The following is a 22,218-nucleotide window of genomic DNA, read 5'->3' on the forward strand; positions in this document are numbered from 1 at the left end:
CAGTACATTACTTTTTTAGTGATTATTAATATGACATATTCTGATTTCCTTTTACTACATTGAATAACTAGTCTGGTTGGAGAATAGCTTGTGTGGCTTGTTTTGAGGATTCCTGGGTTGTTGGTGTGACGTCAGAGACAGTTTTGATTGGCCTACAAATACATAATGTCTAATAGAATCCATGTTTCACTGTCTGCAGATTTCTATTTGGTCCAAGTGCAAGGGTTGAACTCTGCTCTTACCATTTTTTTTAATATCTAAGTCATCATTTATAGATGTTTATCAATTATGAGGCTGGGTTGCATGTGCAGTTGGAGATATTTAATACACCTAATCAATACAGTCCTGTTTATGTTCTTGTTCTTGCTTTGTTACTGTTGTTCCATGCTCTAGTTTTAGTTGTTGTTCGGACCAATTCTGTCTCACGACTGCTTTATATAGTGTTACTCTAAAATCATGAACCCACTTCTTACTATCTTGTTAGTTTTCTCTCTTATTGTTGTCACACTTTGCTTATATTTCATGCCTTCCTGCTGCATTTTCTTTCCCCAAATGTCCCTGGTGTTTGTGTTGATAGCGATCATCTTGATTGTGTGTGTACGTGCATTTTCATGTGTGTGTGTGTGTGTGTGTGTGTGTGTGTGTGTGTGTGTGTGTGTGTGTGTGTGTGTGTGTGTGTGTGTGTGTGTGTTTCTCAGTCTGCCTCTCAGTCTTCAGAGCTGTCCCAGTCCCAACTACAGCCACCTCAAGTTCTCTCATCTATAGAGAGGTAATAAATGCGTTAACAAGCAAACACATTGTCTGAACTGCCTAAATATTTTTGATCACATTTCATCTTTTTGATGCTGTCTCTCACTATTTGCCTCTTATTCTCTTATTAAATGTGACCTCCGTACCTCAGTGGCCACTCTGAGACTTCAGGTCTGAGTGACGGCAACGAGGGAGGAGGAGGAGGAGGAGGCCGCCATGAAGGGCGCTCCACCAAGAGACATCAGAGACGCTCTGTGCGAAGCCGATCGCGCCATGAGAAGATCTCAAAGGCGAAACTCCATGTCCTCAATGTAATAACACGTCCTATGAATCCTATAAACTCATAATGAAACGATAAATAAAAATTCTTTTGCACTGTACCACTGTTGGTATTTTATTGGTTGTTACAGAGTTACGACTTTCGATATACGTAATGAGAAACATCTATGAGAGATACCTATCTGTTTACATTCCGTCTTCTTCTTTCTAATTGTGTGTGTGTGTGTGTGTGGTGTGTGGTGTGTGTGTGGTGTGTGTGTAGATTTCCAACCGAGGAGACAGGGTAGCAGAGTGTCAGCTGGAGACCCACAATAGGAAGATGGTGACTTTCAGATTTGACCTGGATGGAGACAACCCTGAAGAGATCGCCCAGATCATGGTACACACACCGTCATTTTCGCTCTCTCCAACTGTATTAATACCTCTGTTAAAATGCTGGACTGTGCTTCACATGCCAGTATGCGTGCTATCTACTCTTTGTCGCACAAAACCACTGAAGTACACATAAGTGCTGTGCTCTTGTCCTTGTCCTTTCATTGAGTAATCAGCAGGTTCCCACACAGAGCAAAATTATACCTCGGTTGCCACGCACTGGCATAGGAAGTACGAACCAGCTTTGTTTCCGTCACTTATTACAAACACGCATTCACACATCTTAACGTGTCTTTTTTTCACATCAGGTCCAGAGTGAGTTCATCCTGGAGAGTGAGAGGGAGTCATTCATTGAGCAGGTCCGAGAGGTGATAGAGAACGCAGATGAGAAGGGTCTCGAGAGAGACACAAACAGCCAGGTAAATACAACACTCGGTCTATATTTCTTTCTCTCTGTTTGTGGTTTTTTAATGTTTTTTAGGGGTCGCTGGACTTCTTAATAGACAAAAATGTTAAAATAGTTGTTAATATACACACTGTACAGTATTCCTTTTATTTCTCGTATACCAGCTATCTTTCAGTGTTTATTTCATGTTGTGTTGTTGATCTACAGATGGCAGGTGATATGGCGCAGCAGATTCCTGCTATATCTGTCCCCATGCCAGGTAAAACGAACAAAATAAAAAGCCTTAGAATAACAACATGCACCAGTTTAAGTGCCAGTCGAGCAACAGGGTGGCAACTTTAAGACGCCGCTTGAAGCATCTGTGTCAAGCATTCACACTGCAGGTGTTTCCTTGAGCACAGCATTGAATTCCCACCACATCTATAAACAACACAGAATATTCACACAGAGATTATCCGTATTTTCTCTTTAAAGCGTCTAGTTTGTATCCACAAAGCTTCCTGTTGCTTATTTAGCGGGTTAGCTGTAGAAAAGAATAGCAGTTTGCACATTGTTCTCTCGGAGATTAACCAATAACAATGGTGTGTTTTGACATTTGTCTCTCCCCAGACATCCCTCCCAGTGCAACAGCACAAGTGGTCCATTCAGCAGGTCGGAGGTTCATTGTCAGCCCCGTACCTGAAGCCAGGCTGAAGGAACAAATGTTTCCCTCATCTCCTTCTCCTGCCCGTGCACCTCCTGTTGAAATAGGTTAGGGGGGTGGTGTGTGTGTGTGTGTGTGTGTGTGTGTGTGTGTGTGTGTGTGTGTGTGTGTGTGTGTGTGTGTGTGTGTGTGTGTGTGTGTGTGTGTGTGTGTGTGTGTGTGTGTGTCTCTCTCACACAAACAGTACACTCTTTTTCTTTCCCAAAGGAAGGATTTGTTTACAACCTATCAACTTAATATAAAAAAAAGTATTCATTTTTTTCAAAGATTATAATGATCGGCAAAAAAAGAAAGAAATACTAAATTAAGACCCAGGTTTCCCCGTTTTTCTTCAATTTAACTTTAACGAACGCACACAATTGTGCACTAAATGACAGTGTACTCACACACTCATCAGATTATGCTGTAATGCTTTTAAAGGAAAAAGTGCAAATGTTCTGTCCAAATGCAATAAGACAATGACATTCATTTGATTTGATGCAATAGGGTCCTTTAGTAGAACATTGGAAGACAAAATGTTTAATTCTTCTTAGTCCTTCCCAAATTTCTGAATTATCCAAAGGGGACCAAACGACAAATCCAATCAAGACCACGAGACTGAAGGTAGCTAAACTTATAAGTGGTTAACCATTTTCCCCCCTCCACACTCTGACCTTGATTCATGCTGAAACCTGTATGACGGTAAGAAACCTAAACCTTTCTTAACAAACCAAATAGACAGTCACTGACATAACGGTCACCTTCAAAAGAGTATTCCTCCAAGTTAGTATAGCACTCCTATAACATTGTTGGAGTGAAGTTCCCCTTTATCTCAATTTCAATCTCCAAGTTCGTGAAAACAAACAATGACAATGTACAAGTACGGATAGGTCAAAGACCTTAAAGTGAACACAAAGGACTTTTGGGATTAAAACAGTGTTTCTTTATTTCCAGTTCCTCCAGCTTCAGCTCCATCTCAGGCTCCGGCTCAAGGAGTGAACTTGTCTCAGTCTGCTGGAGCAATCAGCTTACAACAGGCCTTTTCTGAGCTCAGACAGAACCAGTTTGATGCTGGACCCAGCACCGCCCCAGCTTTAATCCACTCCACCCACCCTTTTCTGCAGCCTGCAGCAGCGTCTCTCCCTTCACAGGCTAGCATAGTCACTCCTACTGTGGATGCTACAGCTGGACTTGTCCCTTCTAATTTGAACCAGGCACAGGAGCAGGCCTCGGATGCCTCTCTTCCTCCCCCTTCCTCCTCCTCCTCCTACACCCCCTCCTCCAAGCCCGCTGTCGGTCTCAGCCCCCCTTGTTCCTCCTCCCCTCCTCCCACTTTGGTGAATCAGTCCATCCTTCAGTCACAGGTACTACCACAGCCGGGGACACAGGCTGCGTCCCAACCCCAAGGACAGGTGCAGGTCCAGGGGCAAGCACAAATTCAACCCCAGATTTTCACCCAGCCTCAGTCTCAAACTGTCCCTGCTGTCATTGCTACTTCAGTACCCTCCACTTTACCACCTGCCAGCATCTCCAGCATCCCCCCAACAATGCTCACCTCCCCTCCTCCCGCCCAGGCTCTTCCTCTTGTAATCTCCCCTCCCTTCTCCACTCTTCCACCTGGTGAAGTCTCCTCCGATCATCTGTCAGTCTCTCCCCCCTCCTCCTCTACTGCTTCCCTCTCCTCCACTGTCATCCCTACCACTGCCATCCCTGGCCCCCAGCTCGCGCCCTCTGCCGCCTCCCACCCCATCCACTCTCCCCCCTCCTCCTCCTCCGCTGTGGGGCTTCAGCCGGTGACCACCAGTGTTCCCTCAGTCCAGCCAACCTCGGTCCACTCCCAGCCGCAGACGGCTGCCCTGCCTGGGCAGACGCACACACACTGTGGGGAATGCGATGCAAGGTGAGAGATGGACGATATGTCTTTATTTAGTCACTGAAAGATAGATGGTTAGCAAGTTTTTAGGGGCTTGTTTCATCCATTGTGCAGAGTTGCAAAACATTCCTTGATATTTTTCTCAGGTGTGAGGCATTCGCTGAGTCACAAGGCAAACCGGACGACATTCAAGCTCTGGAGAAGAAGCTGCGCTCTCTCTTCATGGATCTCGGTGGAGGGGCGCCAGCCGCCCAGGGAGACATCCTAGCTGCTGACACTGCCTCTGGAGCCCCTGTGGCAGGTACCTCGTCTCCATTGGGGCCCTGCTCTACCTCCAGCACATCTGTCACCACACCTGGCTCCAGTCAGCCAGCCAATCCTCCTCAGCCTCCCTCCAGCCTGTCACTTGGGTCACCTCTTCCCATCCAGGGCCCTGGAACACCTATCTCCACCCCTGCACCGATTGGTATGTAGATTAATATGTGTATGTGTGTCGGGTCAGGTAACATGTGTTTTAATAATGCTGGTTACTGACTTTATGGTTTCAGTTTCTACAGTCCTCCCTGCTTCATCCTTCAGCCAGACCACTCCATCCAAACCCCCTTTATCCAGGGCACCGGTGAGTGAGCCAGTCTAGCCGTCGATGGCGATACTAGTTATTTCGATATAGTTAAAGCACTAGTGGTGTTAGTTACTTAATTCTGTGGTCAGCTATCAGACCAGTGTTTTGAAGAGAAACTGCCCAGTTCATTTACAGTATTACACTTTTAAAGGTTAAAAAACTTCAGATTATTTAATCTTTAGAAATTATAGGTGTTGGAAGATGTTTCTACTCACTTTCCAATTCATCTGGCATGCAAATTTCTTTTAACATTCTCCACAACGAACACTATTCTCAAACCTCCTCTTCAAATCTTATCTCTCTCATTTCTCCCACTCTGTCTTTTCATCGACTCTCTTCCTCTGGGATTAGGCCAGTTCTCCTCCTTCAGAACTCCTGCCATCCTTCCCTGGACCTTGTCTAATACAGGTGTTTGTTTGTTTTTTTTGCTCATTTTTAGAGTTCTATTTCCAATGCAACGCAACACTGTATGCTACTGAGCCTGTAATGCTTATGATTACAGATGTGCTGTATCTGCTGTGTATGAATAGTGCTTCTGCTTGTGAAACCTGAGACCTCAGACGTTATGTTTCATCTCCTTCATAAATTTTACTTTTACATCCTAAACAACAAAGAACAGTAGAACAATACATACATTAATGATAGGTGATAAAAGAAATAGGATAGAAGGCTGGTTCAGAGACACAAATTAATTTTCATTTTAATGATTTATTTTTTTAATTGCAGTTAAAATGCTCGGGAGAATACCGTGCATGCCTTCTACATCGCCTTACCTGAGTGTGTGTGTGTGTGTGTGTGTGTGTGTGTGTGTGTGTGTGTGTGTTGGTCTGCTGAATAGGGATAATGCCTCTTACAATGCGCTGGCTTCTAAAATGTACGCACACTCATATCTGCTGAATGGCAGTAAAAAATGATAATGAATTATGTGAATTATGGTTCAGCTCTAGTAACCATACATGTGTGCTTTTGGCTGATCTGTGCTTGTATCGCTAATCAACTTCAGTGGCCGATCCTGTGTGTGTTTGCTTAAATTTGTGTGTGTGTGCGTGCGTGTGCATGCATGTGCATGCCTAAGTCTAAGCGTGTATCTGTCTTTTTCCAGTCCCAGCAACCTCTGGAGGACCTGGATGCTCAGTTGAGGAGAGCACTGAGCCCAGAGACTGTTCCTGTCAGCACACACACACAGGTAAACACACGAGCGCACACACACAGGTAAACACAAACACATGTTTGGATATTACTCATACTTGCATTGTATTTCAATGACACTGCTCACTACTAACCCACTTTCTTCTTTTACAGTCTCACAGTGGCGCATCTTCAGCGGGACAACCAAGTATGTATATAAATCTATTAATCTGTGTCTCGGTCTTTATAGCTGCTGTTTATCTGTCCGTCTAATATTTTTAACATCTGTCTTTAAGTTCCCTTCTCTCTGGAGGAAGCAACTGGGTTGTCTTCTGGTCCTCTTCATCCTTCAGGTGGAATCAAACTGGGAAGATTTCAGGTAAGATTTCCCTTCACTACAGACCATTCATGATTATCTACGCATTTCCTTTTCAAAGGGTCTAAGGGTGACATAATTCATGTTGTTAGAGGTCTGTTATAAACCTTTAATTTCAGTTTGTTTTCCCTGACTCCTCACTGATTAGGTCTCGTTGGCTACCGAAGCTCGTCCTGTCAAACGACCGGCATGTACTGAATCTTCCTCCACCCCCTCCTCGTCCTCTTCCTCGTCGTCCTCCTCCAGTCTCTCCAGCCCGGAGAACACACTGCACAAGGAGTCCTCGTCTCCTCTGAGAGGGGGAGGACATGGAGGAGATGTTGTGGACGGACTCCCCCAGCGGACTCTGGGAGGGTCACACCACCCCTCCCCCCTCACCTCGCCCTGCCCCTCTCCTAAGCCCACCACAACCATCGGACGCTTCCAGGTATTTCCTGTTTCCTGTTTTTGATCTTGTAGTGTAACGGGTGAGGGGTTCCTTTGTTTGTCCCGCTGTCCATTCATTCATTATTTCATTGAATATTTTGTTCTTTTATTTCAGGTTACCACCAACCCAGAGGCCCATGTTGGTAGATTCTCAGTCAGTCGTGCACAGGAGCAGAGCCTTGAGTCCAGGCAGATGTCTCCACCCGCTGCCCAGCCTGCTAATGGACCCAGTAATTATGGGCAGTTTTTGAGTCCAGAGTCTGCTCATAAAGCCTCGCTGCCCAGTCTGAACAACAACTCCTTTAATAACTCCTACATCAGCAGTGACAACGACTCCGAATTTGAGGATGAAGACTTTAAACTGGAAGTCAGCCACCTCAGAGAAAAGTAAATCATCCCTTCCTCTCTTCCCAAACATCTCTAAGATGTCATTCTATCAACCTTCTCCTCTTTCACCTTCCATCGCCTCTTTTTAGGTTGAACTGCTTTGAAATAAACTAGGTTTTGCTTTCTTCTGTCTTCTATTTATGTGCCCCCCAAAAATAGAAGGCTGTGCTCTGCTTCTCTTTTCTCCTCTTCCTCTTTCCTCACCCTCAAGAATGAGGTTAACCACCCACGTTCCTTCATTACTTCTTTCTCGTACTCCTTCCTCTTTTCTTGAAAAGGAATGTTCTTCCTTGAACGCTTGGCCCTCCTCTCTCCTCGCTTCCTCACTCCCATTGTCTCTTTCTTTTGCTTGTCAAATTCCTCATATATATTTTTCATTCCCTCTTTCTACCACCAGGCACATGCGTGAGATTCAGGCCCTGCACTCCCGCCAGAAGGATGAAATAGACAGTCTCTTTACCAGGCTGGGAAAGGTAACTCACACTGGCTGCATCTGTCCGAACACTACAAACGGTATCTTGTACAGTGTATAGCAAGCCACCACCCTTTCTTGGTACTCTGTGTAGGTCCCTCCAGCTGCAGTGCTCCCTCCAGTTTTAGGCTTGACTGGCAGGAGGAGACGTCCTTCCAAAAGCAAATCCTCCAAATCATCCAGAACCAGCTCCATGCACAGCAGCAAGAGTCCATTACAGCCAGGTAGGCTCTCAAACATTTGTATTGAAGAGTTGGTTCACCCAAAGTTCAAAGAAGCATGATTTGTTGCTTATTTCCAGTGGTTACTAGCCATGCTGTGGTTGGTTTTATTTGTCCAGGATTTGAGATATGCATCTTTAAGATTTCTGCCTCCACCCCAACACAATGGTGGTAAATAAGAGTTGGTGAATGTTGCTCACAGCACCAGATATAACAGCAGCATGTCTTTTCAGAAGGAGAACTGAAAATAGTTGACATTGACACATTTGTCCAAGACTTTCGTTTATGACAAAACCTGCAAAACCAACGACATCGTCCTCGGCTGTCCTTTGTGTTTAGTGCTGATTAGCAAATGTTAGTGTGCTAAAGGAATATGTCAAACATTACCTGATCAAGATCATCATGTTAACATTGGAATAGTGAGTATGGTAGCATGTTGACGTTAGCATTTCGCCCAAGCAATGCTTTACCCGTACAATGTCTAATGTGACATAGCTGCCAGCATGGCTGTAGACTGTTGACCTAGTTTAAATCACATTTCTGAATGTTTTGAGCAATACAAATGAGATTCCACTCATCTCACTAAAACCTGGACAAATTAAACCAACAAATATCATTATAGCTAGATACCAACAGACGAACGTGAGACAATGTGTCATTTTTTGTCATATAGTTAAACTGACGTCTTTAGTCCTATACTTCAGCCAAAAAACCTTTACCCTAATGTTACACTGTCTTTGTGTTTATGCATGCGTGTGTGTGTGTGTGTGTGTGTGTGTGTGTGTGTGTGTGTGTGTGTGTGTGTGTGTGTGTGTGTGTGTGTGTGTGTGTGTGTGTGTGTGTGTGTGTGTGTGTGTGTGTTGATGTGCTTGGTTACACGCTGGTTCAGGCTCAGAGATTGAACATTTCTGACTGCTTTCCCCGTCTGTTTCTCTCTGTGTGCTTGTGTATGTAAATGTCTACGGTGGCGGGTGTGTTATTTGTCCATTACCTTTGTGTTTGTGTGTCTCTGGTCGCTCCGGTGTGTCGTTACTGCCCTGTCCTCTCTTGCCCACGCCTTGTGCTATCTCCAGGCAGCACTTTATCTGCCCAGAGCGTCCCCACCATGTACCCCGGCCAGCTGGCTCTGTTAACCCCCGGAGGATTAGCCGATTCGTGCAGCAGTACCCTGCTCCAGCCACTCAAACCCTCTCCCTCCAGCAACAACCTGTGTTCGGCCTACACCAGCGAGGCGGCGCTCTCTGTGCCCAGCCTGTGTGCTCCCACCCCAGGTAGGCACGCAGTCTGCAGCAGGCCTCATGAGCTTCCCCACAACATTAGAACTACTTTGCATAAACGCACGCATTTGGTTTGTCTTCACTCGCTCACAAAACACAAATCACATCTTTTTCTATCTTTCTTCATCTGTTTCTCGCTCTGTGTAAAGCGGTGCAATGGCTAACTGACTGTTACATTCTTCCTTTGTATTCCTTCACCTGTGTCTCTCTCCTTCCTTCTCTTCTATATCTTTCTTGTCTTACGTATGTCCTGTATGTCCCTGTTTTTCTTTGTCTTTTTGTTGCTCTCCTCATTTTCTCTCCTATCTTCTTCACCTCTACCTTTCTCTATATCTCCCCTCTCTTCTTTGCTCTCTCCTTTACTGGTTCTTCATCTCTTCCCTCCTCCCTCTCTTCAGGCTGTGTAAAGTTCAGCTGGGGTTCGGAGCGTTTGGCCTTCAAGCCTGGCGGCAGGAGGACGCGCTTTCTGAGTACGCCCTGCTTGGCTCTTTGTGTGTAACGCTTTATTTCTTTGCTCTTCTCTTTTTACCCGTTGTCTTTACTTACTTTTGTTCTTATTTTTGGACTCCTATATCTGTCAAGTCACAGTCGTCCCGTCTTCCCGTGGGTTTCCTTCTTTGATGGAGGAAGACCCTCTGCTTGTGATATCACCAGTGTCCTGCAGAAAACCGATGTCTCCAATAAATTCAGCTTTTCAGGCATTAATAGAAAATATGAATTCACCCAAGGGCTAATACTTTTAAACCTGAGAGCTTTCTCACTGCCTCAGTTGGGATTCAAGTTATCTGCTCAAAATTACCAGACAAACTAAATTTCTTTCTGAATACATGAAAGAAAATCTGCACACTGTAGCTCCCTTAAGTACAATTTTATGGCACAGCCACAAGAAAATAAGATACAGAGGAGACAGACAAGAGCTTGCTGCAGGATACAGAAAGTTAGCCTAATGACAAACATCCCAAAACTTCCCATAGTCGTCTTCACTTACTTTTAAAAATACTTTTCATTCCACTCTCTCAGTATTCTTTCTTTCTCCCTTTCTTTCTTTCCTTTGACATAGTCGTCCTTGACAAACAAGTCATCTGTTAACTTTACATTCAATGCCACCCTTGTGCACGTTTAGCTGCAGAGAATAACAGCATTGCCAAAATCAAAAACAAATCATAATTGATAGAAAGGACTCAGCAAAGTGTCAACTGTCTAAAAGTAATACTTTAAAAGGCAGTCAACAAATTGCACTGCCATTTTCATCAAAACCTGTTTGTTTCTAGAGGCCATGTGGAATTAACCAGCCAAAACACAATACAGCAACTGTGAGGTTCTGACATGAAACTTACATTAGTGACTGGGAAGTCGTTGTAATCCTCACGATATCAGTCCTGGTTGATTTGGCGACAAGTGCAGTTAAATACACACTATTTGAGTAATTACTGTGTAATAAAGAGAGAAGAGCCACTGGTGTATCTGTTTACAGTTCAACCAAATCACATTTTGATTATTTATTTTTTTAAGTCAGTCAAAAATGAGGGCAATGTAACCATACAAGATTGCATGAAACAAGTTAGGTCCTTGGGAAATTATTAAAAATGCAGCTAAAATGCTAATTTTCAAATTGCTTCATTGTGCAGCACGTTTACATTTTAGCCAATTAGATAATTCTTCACGGCAACTAGCGTGATAACGAGTGTTTCATACGTTTCATCTCTAGTCCTGCTAAGTTAGAAATCGGTGATGCGGTTTGGTTTGTGTGTCAGTCTAACTTTTCCTTCTGTGAAAACAAGCAGACTAACGAGGAAAGACCTGATGACTTGAGATTTGTGCCGTACAGTTTTTAATAGATGTATTATTTGTTTTTATCAAACGTGGTTAATTGCAATGACTCGTTTGGTTAAGCACAGTTCTGTGCGTCAGTCTAATATTAGAATCAGAATATATAGTCTTGGGTGAAGTTTATGTGCATCATGAAGACATGTTTATGAATGCTTCTGAACCCTCTGCAGCTCAAACCCTTTCTCTCTCTTCCTTACTCCTTTCCCTCACTCCCTTTCCTCACCCCTCTCTCCTTCACCTGTTCCCTGTCCACCTGTTCCCTGTCACTGCACAGCCAGGAAGGGAGAGAGACAGACCTGGGTCTTACTGTTCTTGTTCGCAAAGAGGAAGAAAACATTAAATTGATTTGATCATTCATGTAAATGATCCTGACAATAAGGCATTTAGTTTCACCCCATTCTTTTTAAATGGCTGACCAAATCAGACATGTGTGCAGCAGCTCCGAGGTCTGGAAACAGGGTGCTTTGATAAATATGAATCTTAATTTGGACCCAGTTCTGGAACGGCCCTTTGAGCTGTAGAGAGGACTCAGAATCACATGAGAACTGGGGGTTGGTTACCCAAAAACGTCTTCAAGCCACAGTACACAGACAAGACTTTAAGGCAAAGACTCAGTTTTGGTTTACTGTTAAACACAAGTATTATAACCAAGAGTTTTGGTTACAAAATATGAATATACCAGTATTAACTGCTCTGTTTTTGCTGTAGTAAGTGTGCTTGAAGTTGGTGTCTGCACTTCCTCAGAAGGTTATCTTGGCATTGTCTAAAGACAAACATCTGTGGTCACAGTGCAGAGTGCAGAACACTCACCTTTTTATACATCTAAAAACTGCACACGAATGCTTCACAGTGCACTGTTACAGGTACTTAGCTCAGTGTAAAGATGTCATTGGGCAACTCAACCCCAAGGTGTTGTTTATTGACAAGTTCAGATAATCCTACTTGGGTGCATTGTGTTTGGTTGTCGGGTGTTGTGGTTTAACTCTGACTCTCTCCCAATCCTCCGATCGTTGTCTTCCGGCCGCACAGGGAAGATGGTGAAAAAAGTCTGCCCCTGCAACCAGCTCTGTAGTAATTATCTCTCTTTTTGGTCTTTCCTCCCTCCATCGATGCCCTCTTCCATCCTTGCACTTGCTCTGCCACGCGTCCTTCTGCTCTCTAATGTCCTTTAGATTCCCACTTTGATCCTCTGCCAGATTTGAGATCAGTTCGATTCAGTTATTTCAGCTACTGAAACGTTGTATTTTCAACGTAGACATTTTGACACTGAAGGATCAAAGGACACCCAGTTTGAAGACTGAAATGACTGAATTGACCAGCCATCACAGATTCAAGCTGACAGTGCATGCACCTGCAAGCTCACACACACACACACACACACACACACACACACACACACACACACACACACATACACGTACAAACACACACTAGCACATCTGAACAGCTGTTCGCCACTCTGCCTGCTCCCTTTTCCTCTCCTCCCTCGTCATAAATTGCAGTCTTGACTACATTGCCCAGAATTCCATTCTGCTGCAGTCAGTCATGACTCAGCGTTTCCTCATTCTTATTTTCCTCCATTTTATTTAGCATGACATGCCAGTTTTCTGTCAGACCAACTGTATAGTTTGTTTTTCCTGGGTAATCTCTGCATATTATGTCTGTTCTCATGTAATATCTGATACAAACAGATCTGTGTAATGTAATTACAGCCTGGCTTAAAGCTATAGTAAAGGAATGATTATAAAGAAACTACAGACAGGGGTGAAATCACAAATCCTATTAATCCTGATGTTTTCTTGGCCTCAATGATTTCTTAAAACATAAAAACATACAATGCATATTACCAGAGCTGTGTGTGCAGTTTTGGGGATCCAGATTTGATTGAAATCCTTTATTTCTGAGATAATTATGTGACAATATCTGAAACCAGCAGAGTGAGTAGCAAAGAGCTGGTATTTCATAACCTCTCAGTTTATACTGATTTAGTTTCCTATTGGATTGTTACAGAGGCACTAACTATGAACATGCTGTGATTATGGGGCTGGTATAATATAATAGTTTATAAAAAGTGAACTTAACTTGAACAGAGGCTACATACTGCGATAGAACACCCTGGTCAGTTTGCAGTGTTTGCGTTTATGTTCTGTAGTGAATTTGCGCTGATCAATTTGATGCTTGAGTGCCACCTTATGGTCAAACAACAGACACGAGATCAGTGATACACGGGGAAACTGTGCTCAACAGCTGGCCTGCCTCACCATTGATTCTCTCATGTCAGCTTTAAAGGTTGCCCAGTGTATCACTAACCTGAAGCAATGTTTATTATTCTGAAACGGGCCTCATTATGGTCACATTAAAGTGTCCATGGTGTGTTTTAAAACGCTGCTCAAGTATCATAATTAGTCTTATGTTCCCGTCTGTCATCATTATTTCTACCATTACAACTAAACAATATAACGAACATGTCGACATGCTGACCTACCCTAAACACTGTGTCCCAACCATGCAACGCCCTTTTCATGGTCAAGACAGGAAGTGCATTCTCATTCATTCAGATAACATCAATCATCATCTTCTAGTTTGAACAATACCTCACATCTTTTGCTCTTCTCCTCCTCTCTCTCCACCTCCCTCCGCAGGGACTAATAGCACCAACGCAGTGAGCGGTTCGGGCGGTTTGGGTCACAGCCAGGGGGGTTCTCAGTGTCTTCCCCCCAACATTTCAGCTCCCCACCAGAGGAAAGGAACCTTCACCGATGACCTCCATAAACTGGTGGACAACTGGGCCAGAGATGCCATGAACCTCTCACAGGTTTACTGCTGTTTTATGGTTCAATTTATTTGACACACAAAATGTTTCTTCAGCAATGACTCACAAATTCTAGTGACTAGTACAAAGCTTAAGGACAAAGACGGCAAATGCTTAGTCTTCCCAGCTCTGGGAGCATCCAGTAGATAAAGTTGCCCAATGTACATTGTTTCAGGCTGATTTTTAAGAAATGTGAAACATGAACAATGAGGACCTTAAACACTCCCGCTGTTTTTATATATTGATCCTTGAGGAAACATAACTGTTTTGAGTGATAAATTTGTGTGTTTGATAAGTAATGTACAGACAAGTAAACTGAACTAACTTTGTTTCAGGGGAAGAGGAGTGCCAAACAGCTGCAGCAGGCCCCGGCACAGGGACATAGCTACGAGGTCAGTGTAAGATCTCACCCTATGACATCATGGCCGGATTAACCTGCTAGAGGGCCCAAAGGCAAACACGACCTCTCTTGTCACACACAGCACAGCAGACTATACTATACATGGCAGTCTCATTTTATGCAAAGAGACCCACAAACCGTACAGTCCTCCTTTGCTGCAATACTATTAACTGGCCATGTGTCTCAATTAGTTTGTGGTCATTTGATTAAAGTCAATGGACAAATTTCCCAAAATAAACGATAAATAATAAAGTTCTTTTGACTATAACTCATGGCTCCTCTATAAGACGAGGTGACCGTGGCTAAGTGGAGAGCAGTGGAGGTTGGTGGTTCGATCCCCGGCTCCTGCTCTGCTAGTCTCATGTCAATGTGTCCTTGAGCAAGACACTTAACCCCAAAATTGCTCCCATAGCTGTGTATAGCGGTGTATAGATAGATACTGAATTGTAAGTTGCTTGGATAAAAGTGTCTGCTAAATGACTGTAATGTAATGTAAAGACAGGACTCAGGTTGAGCTAATAATCCAGTACCTGCCTAATTTGATAACATATTTTTATATATATATGTTTGAATATGAATGATCTGAGACTTTGCATTTCCAAAAAATGTTTCCCTGAGATGCATGTTTTCCAAATAATTTTTTTTTTTTTAAATCTTGAATTTGTGTCTTATTCCTAAAGGACACACGGATATCTACCAAATTAGAGTATGATGTTTCTGAACAAGTCTAATATGTAAAACATCCATCTCTCCAGGTCATCCAGTCAGCCAGTCTGGGCAGGAAGTACTCTGCTCCCAGCCAGCTGTGTCCCAGCAGCATTGGAGGTTCAGCCCACCTCCCTACAAACTCCACCACTGCTACCTCTCTGGCCACCCGCAAGGGCTCCCTGTGCCACCCCCCCGCCTCCTCTGCCCCATCTCAACCCCAACCTCCCCAGTTCATCCACTACACCCCCACTGCCGCCTACGGCGCACAATGGTCCGGTCCAGCTCACGGCCTGTCAAACCCACACCAGGCCCCAGCACAGCCTGGGCCTCTACTGGTCAGCACCTCCCAGCCACTGGGCCCCTACCCCACCACAGTTGGTGGACAGGGCCAGATTCCCGGACAGGGGCCCCTCCAGGCTTTCCATCTGACCAACTCTCTCCACAAGTCAGTCAGCAACCCAGGAGGACCCAACATGAGGACCACGTAGGACTGGGGGAGAGGGTTGGTTTGAATCACGGCCCGACTGGACCAGACTGGCGTGGAACAGAGTGTTACGGGTTTGATCGGCTGGGGAGGATGGAAGAACTGGAGGAGCATGGAGAGCGAGGAGTTTGAAGTGACAGAAGCTGACCTGTTCATGAGGAGGAGCAAAGAAATCAGGAGTGCGTTGAGGCCAACTCGCCAAAGTTTATGCGATGCATCTCACTTCTGCATCCATCCATGTTTGTGTGTGAGAAGCTGTCACAGACACAAATGCAGTCACACCGCTTGTGCTCTGTTTGACTGTGGGTTTGTGGCAGAAAGCCAAATGCTCAAGGATAAAGGAGAAGACTCATGAGTGCAATGTTAAAAGGCCAAAGAGATTTTGACAGGGTGCCGGATTGGCGTTAATTACTGTTGGTGTGTGAGGTGTTGTGTGTGCGCACTCATGGCTCGGTCACACTTGTTCCATTTCATGCTGAGTATTAAGATAATCTCAAGCACTTGAAGACAACAGTAACATGCAAAAATGCAGTTTTTCCAAATTTAATACAGAAAACATATAACTGGTGGATGCAGAGGGGAGTGTGGCTGGCCATCGTGTTAAGTGTTCAGTGTTCGGTGTTGGCATCAAACGATGCACAAGAGGCTACATCAGTCTGAAATCCAGCAGTTTGCATCCCTTAAATGTATGCTTTAAAGAAAGGATGCACATAGCAGCAGGTAAAAGCTTTAATTTCAGATGAGAGCCGCATTGAGAGGTGTTTAGGAAGTGTTTTTTCTTCAGTATTCAGAATTTGGAAAAAAAATTCTCAATTCAAAGCACAAAAAAAAAAATCAAGAACAAATCAAACACACATTGAGAAATCAAACGCGTCAAACTGAGCCTGGTTCAGAGTCGATACAGTCCGGCACTCGGTGGTGTTTTGACTCGTCAGCTTGAGGAAAAATCGTGACAGCTGCTCCTCTGTTACCTTCTGTGTCTTGTTCCTCCCTTGTTCAAACAGACGGAGAGAGATGGAGGAAAAAAAGAACAGTGGAGGAAGAAGGAGAGCAGCGGTCAAACACCTCATCTGTATCCCAGTCCACTGCTTGCTTTAGCAGCACACTGGCTGTGTGCGCCATGACTAAAGTACCGAATGGATCGGACAGACGCCTCTGCACATCAAACGCCTCTTCACCGTCACGACTCCACCTCTCCCTCCATCCCTCTCTCCGCCTCTCTGTTGCCATTTGAAGCAATAACAGCAGAAACCTTTTAGAGAAAAAAGAAAAAGCCCAAACATGAGAGAACTCAGCGTGAAAAAGTGGCCTTGTTAACAGAATAATATCAGAGTCCCTGTACAGTTTGTGTCTCTGTTTATTTTTTAGAATGTCAGCCATGATGATTCCATTTTGTTGTTTTATTTTGGTTTTGTTTCATTGGGTTTGTTCTGCTTGCTGCCCCTGGCTAGCAATCTGACACACACACACACACACACACACACACACACACACACACACACACACACACACACACACACACACACACACACACACACACACACACACACTCACACTCACACTCGCACACATAATACATGACATTCACATAAATACACACCCCTGCATACACAACCAGACTTGTGTAAATACACACACATTGTTGGAGGCGTAGCAGCCGTTTAACAGACACCTTCACAGACTAATGCCTCAGTTCTTTGTGTCATCATTAGGGTGGTTTCAACATTTGTGTTGAAATGATTGCAATGTACATTGTTGTTAATGATAATTATTCTATTTAAAAAGAAACAAAAACGTGTTCTGTTGATGGACCTGTTATACGCGCACATCGGTGTACGATGTGGAAACACTGTGATTATTGTTTATTGTTAGCAAATGTTGTTGGACAACATAAGTTTTAGGGTGAAATATCACAAATACATTTTTTTTTAAAAAAGCTTACGGAGAACGGTTCGGGGTCCTTTCACTTTCAATTCACTGCTTTCAGCGAATGGATTCTCAGAGAAATGTGAAAATTGAGAAAGGTTTTCAGTAATCGTCCTCACGTTCAGAGACTGAGGACACGGTCTGAAACAAATGCCTTACAACTAACCAACCGCAGTTTCAGTTCCTTTTTTATTACTGATTGAATTGAAAGTCGAAACCGACCTCCAAGCCTGATTATAAGTGAACGGCAGGATAGTTAATATTTAGGTAATAAAGTAATGCTAGCTATTTTTTTTTCTTAATACAGTACTTATATATCAGACACTTTAAATCGCCCTCCTCTTCCCTTTCTTCCCTGTTTTTGTTAGATGAATGTGAATGTATAAACCAATGGTGTCCATTTTTATGTACTTGAAGAAAAAAAAAAGTCTGTCTTTTATCTTTGCTCTCTTTCGCTGACCCTGACCCTCCCCTAGAGCCTCCGGTGAACACCGAAGGAACGTACTAGTGCCTTGCATCCTTCCCGTTGCTTGTTTCTTTTGGGGTTGAGGACTTGGGTTAAAGTAAGCACACTTGACAGCATGTGTGGAGAGTTCAGGGGGTGTCACTTTGAAGACAGTGGTGATGATTGGACCTGGTTTGAGTGGAGCAGGCGTGCAGTAGGTCGGTGCAGATGCAGTATTAATGGCTGTTAGCTGCTACTGTGTGCTCTTCAGCTGGCTTGTGGTTAATTATCTTTGATTTCAGCTAATTGAGTGTGTTCTCTCCAAAAAGCAAGAATTGTAAAGAGATGAATTGACCCTAACTCAAAATAAACCAATGAGATTGTCCCCTTAAGATTGAAAAAAGGCCACCGTTTGAAGTCAGTGTTTCTGTGGAGTGTGGCCCGTTACACCACCAACATGACGAAAGTAGGAGGGAACATGAGAGGTTGTCAGTGACGTTTTATTTTCAGGGTTTTAAATGTAGATATTGAGGGGAGAAGTGGGCAGGAATGTTGTTTTCAGTTTTAAGGAGGGAGTTGTTGAAGATTGTATTTGAAGCTTGGACCACTCTGTATTTTAGAGGCACAGGTGCAGCTTGAAGTCAGCAGAAGACACATTGATACAGTGAACTAAAGTTGATGCATCTCTAGTGTAGATTTAGTTTTTACCAGACCAATCATCTAATTATTTTTTTGACCTACATGTGAAATAAGCAGAACGCACACAGTCTACGATAGCTGGACAGACATGTGGTTGGTTTGTTGAAGCGGGCTTAACGGGAATGTCAGCGCTGCTCTGTTCTGAAAGTCCAGTCGGCTTGTAAAATGGTGTGAGTAGCTACCGTCGGATCCTGATTCAAAGGTTGCTGAATCCTGAATCTCCAGTGAAATAACCAAAACTGTCCAAACTTTGGCATGAACTAGTGTGTTCATGTAGGAGCCCATCACTCATAGTTGGAAGCTAATTGCTCCTCTAGTGTAAACCTTTGTTATCCAACTAGGAAAGACATTGGCTATCTAATCATTCAATAATTAAAAAAACATTTACAAAGCCAGCAGAACTATGCTGTCTTTTCAACAGATTTGGTTGGGAATGCTTCCTCATCTGAGAATTGCTGCTATCGAGCAGAAAAAGTCTGCAAAAGGTATGAATATTGTCTCATTCACTGCTATTCTCACCGTAGGTCTCTGAAGCTGTTGGGGTTTACCAGGTTTTACTCACTGAAATGTCGAAACAAACATTTAAGCATTTAGACATATCATCACAGCTGCAGAGGTGGTGGTGGTGGTGAGTGAGAGCACAGCGGTGGTTGTGAGGATTGTGCTGGTAGTGATGATGGTGGTTGAAGCGATGGAAGTGATGATGGCGCTTTTAGATTCAAGGCTTTTGACACCCTGTCCTCTTTCTTCTTTTCATTTGTCCGAGCAAGTGAAACACATCTGGTACAAACTTTGACATTCACTTCAAACATTTAGTTTTAGGTTTTTTTTGTTGTTGGGAAATGAGTTTTCTGGATTCACTTAAAAACATGAAAAGGTTACTTTGTACAAACCAAACACATTGCTTTTGCTGATTTGTTGGGGATATTTTCAGTTTCTCGTCAATAATAATGCAACATTTTTACTACTAGGCAAGTTTGGTTGAAGCTGTGAATACTCATTGAGCCACTTTGCTTTAGTTGTGGTTATCAGGATCTGTCAAAAGAAGTCAAACCTTTAACGATGCCACCAACTCAGTGCCATGTCGCTTTTTGCCAGTGGAGTGAAAACATCAGAGGTAAAGAATTTAGAAAAAGCAAATTCAGTGCATTTTTTACTGCTTTTACTCACTGGAGCCGTGTTAGTTGCCAGGTATCACCCTGGATTTCCACTTTGCAATTGCTCGAGCCTCAAATGATTTCCACAGTAGACGTTTGATCATATTTTGCTGTGTCTCTACTACATGATTACTATGAAAGAAATGCCTACTGTGCAGTGGCTACAATGCAATATTATTTAAAGTTACAGTACGCTGTCAAGCTCTGAGGGTAGAGTTTGGTTTGACAGTTATGTCTCCTGCTGAGGACTCTTTTTTTTTTTATTTTGTTTTTAAAGCTCTAGATTTAAACAGCAGTGGGTGCAATTATTGTGAAGTTTCATTTGTTGAGTTGTGGTGTAAGGACTCTTACTGTGAAAGGCTTGAGAGTTATCCAGTGTGGGCACACTTATTGTGAAGTTTCCTGAATTTAAAGTGGGAAAGTAGGATTCCTTTTCTGGCGACACGCGTACAGTGTAGCAATACTCGTTTCAAACTTGATCGCATTAGACTCGGTTTGTGTTTTCACAGTTTTTGTCTGTTTAGCACTTGCTAACCTTTATGCTTTTTACTGTAGAAGTGCCCACGTGTAAAAAAACACATCCAGACACACAAACATACACAAAGATGGATTCAGTGCATCTCCATGCTGTTTCATGTAGCTTGCTCCTGTGGAATAATGTCGAGTCTCAAGCACAGCAACGGTTTCTCTGACTGTTACTGAAAACAACTTTCTCAACATGTTAAATATGTTTCTGGTTTCTCTGATGCGCTCCTGTTTTTCTGTTGTTTTTTTCTCTCACTTATTCTCACTTATCAGCAGTTTTAATGTCTGTAGCAGCACCGCTCTTAAATCAGTTGTTTCATTTTTCTGTATCGTGTTTGACATTTTACAAAGTGGTGGGATTAAAAAAAACAATGTATGAATGAATGAAAGAAAAAACAACAAAATACACGTAAGGAGTCATCGGCAGCCTTTAACGGTATGTTTTGCACTAAGTATAGAGTGTTCAAGCTTCATATTAAAAAAAACTTTGCGCTACAATACAATGAAATTTGTTACTTTATTTGTAAAAACTTAATAAATAAAAGTTGTTTTAAATGAATTGGAGTGGCTGGATTATAAATCAATATGAAATGAAATCATGTATCTCTGCTGTTCATGTTTTAACAACCAACATCTTTTTAAATGATTTTTGTTATGAGACTTTTCTTGTGAACCATTTAATGGTCTCACATTCAGTTAAAAGCAACAGTTTATTTGTAGTAATTTCTATTATGAGTCCCTTCCAAATGGTTGAAATGTGAACAAATGTAAAAATGGAATGATATTGAATTTAACAACCTTTATAATCAGAAAGCGTTGCCTTCAATTGGAATATTAAGTTTTGTTCAAAATGACTGGCAGTGCAACCTGTGTCATTAATTTCTATTTATTTCTATTATCAATTCAAAGTGCTGTACATTAGTCGACGTTAGACAGGAGGGTAACGGTAACGGTATTAACCCGTCAATAAGTTGAGACAAACCGCTTTGTTTTATCTTTTTGTTGCAGTTACTCGTCCTCTCCACTTGGCTGCAGCAAGCGTCCTCTGTAACTGAATGACCTGCAGGATTCACTCCTTCATATCCAGACCTCATTAAACTGCCTCTTGCCTCGGGCTGATTAGGAAACAGCTGTGAGGTGTGAATCTGTGCTTATTATCCGTCACCATGGAGGCAATTGAAAATAACAACGTTAGTCTAGACAAAAAGAGGCTGAGGAAGGAAGGAGGGAAGGGAGGAAGGAAAAGGAGACTTACCGGTACATTAAAACAATAAATGTCCATCATGCAAGTTTCCTGGGATACGAACACTACACTGCAGAAACATTGCACACTTTGGGATCTTTATCTTCATTGAGCCATGTCAAACTTGGGGGAATGTTATTCGAATGGTCCTAAATATAAATGTATATGTTTAAAAACAATTTTTGACTTACTACTGAGGAATTTACTTGTCCTGGCGATACAAAAAATAACAAAGATATTTAGGACTTTCATAGCATGTAATAAAGTTGATGAACCTGAATATAAAACACAATTTTTTTATTTTAATTCTATTATTGTTGCAGTGTAGGGATTGGTTTTCAGGCTACTGTGAATCACGGCGAAGTCTAGGGTTTAAACTCACACGAGATCCAGAGGTCAGATTACTCAAGCTTATAGTTGACAGTTGTTGCTGCTCTGGTCAAGTTTTTTTAATGACTATGCTATGTGAAATAATAATGATGCTCATAAAATGCTTCTCTGTTCTATTAGATTCCTTGAAGATTCATGTGGATGGAGAAACACACACACACACACACAAACACAAACTGTTCACACCATAAACTACAATGTCTCACATTATTCTTTCAACACAGACCTCCCACATATATCTGTCGTCTTTAAGCTTGTGTAAAATAAACCTCGATGAGTGAGGAAAAAATTATCACGCACCACATGCTGGTACATTTTTATGTTTACT

General features: G+C 42.8%; 1 protein-coding gene across 1 annotated transcript in view; it reads left to right on the top strand.

Annotated features, from left to right (window-relative positions):
• The window catches only part of LOC137888094 (serine/threonine-protein kinase WNK1-like), an 81,674-nt gene extending 60,858 nt beyond the window's left edge, over positions 1-20,816 (top strand). Inside the window, 23 exon segments of the mRNA XM_068731397.1 lie at positions 699-769; positions 902-1,061; positions 1,292-1,408; positions 1,710-1,820; positions 2,015-2,066; positions 2,417-2,557; positions 3,444-4,389; positions 4,509-4,828; positions 4,911-4,981; positions 5,336-5,392; positions 6,087-6,170; positions 6,287-6,320; positions 6,409-6,491; positions 6,637-6,915; positions 7,030-7,301; positions 7,699-7,774; positions 7,868-7,997; positions 9,068-9,265; positions 9,670-9,762; positions 12,131-12,172; positions 13,744-13,916; positions 14,249-14,305; positions 15,069-20,816. Coding sequence (XP_068587498.1) covers positions 699-769; positions 902-1,061; positions 1,292-1,408; positions 1,710-1,820; positions 2,015-2,066; positions 2,417-2,557; positions 3,444-4,389; positions 4,509-4,828; positions 4,911-4,981; positions 5,336-5,392; positions 6,087-6,170; positions 6,287-6,320; positions 6,409-6,491; positions 6,637-6,915; positions 7,030-7,301; positions 7,699-7,774; positions 7,868-7,997; positions 9,068-9,265; positions 9,670-9,762; positions 12,131-12,172; positions 13,744-13,916; positions 14,249-14,305; positions 15,069-15,509 — 4,008 coding nt within the window. The 3' untranslated portion in view covers positions 15,510-20,816.
• The last annotated feature ends 1,402 nt before the right edge of the window (positions 20,817-22,218 follow it).

The sequence above is a fragment of the Cebidichthys violaceus genome, unplaced genomic scaffold, assembly GCF_023349555.1.
Source record: "Cebidichthys violaceus isolate CVI_PGR_0920_01 unplaced genomic scaffold, fCebVio1.0.p SCAF_51, whole genome shotgun sequence".
NCBI classification, from domain to species: domain Eukaryota; kingdom Metazoa; phylum Chordata; class Actinopteri; order Perciformes; family Stichaeidae; genus Cebidichthys; species Cebidichthys violaceus.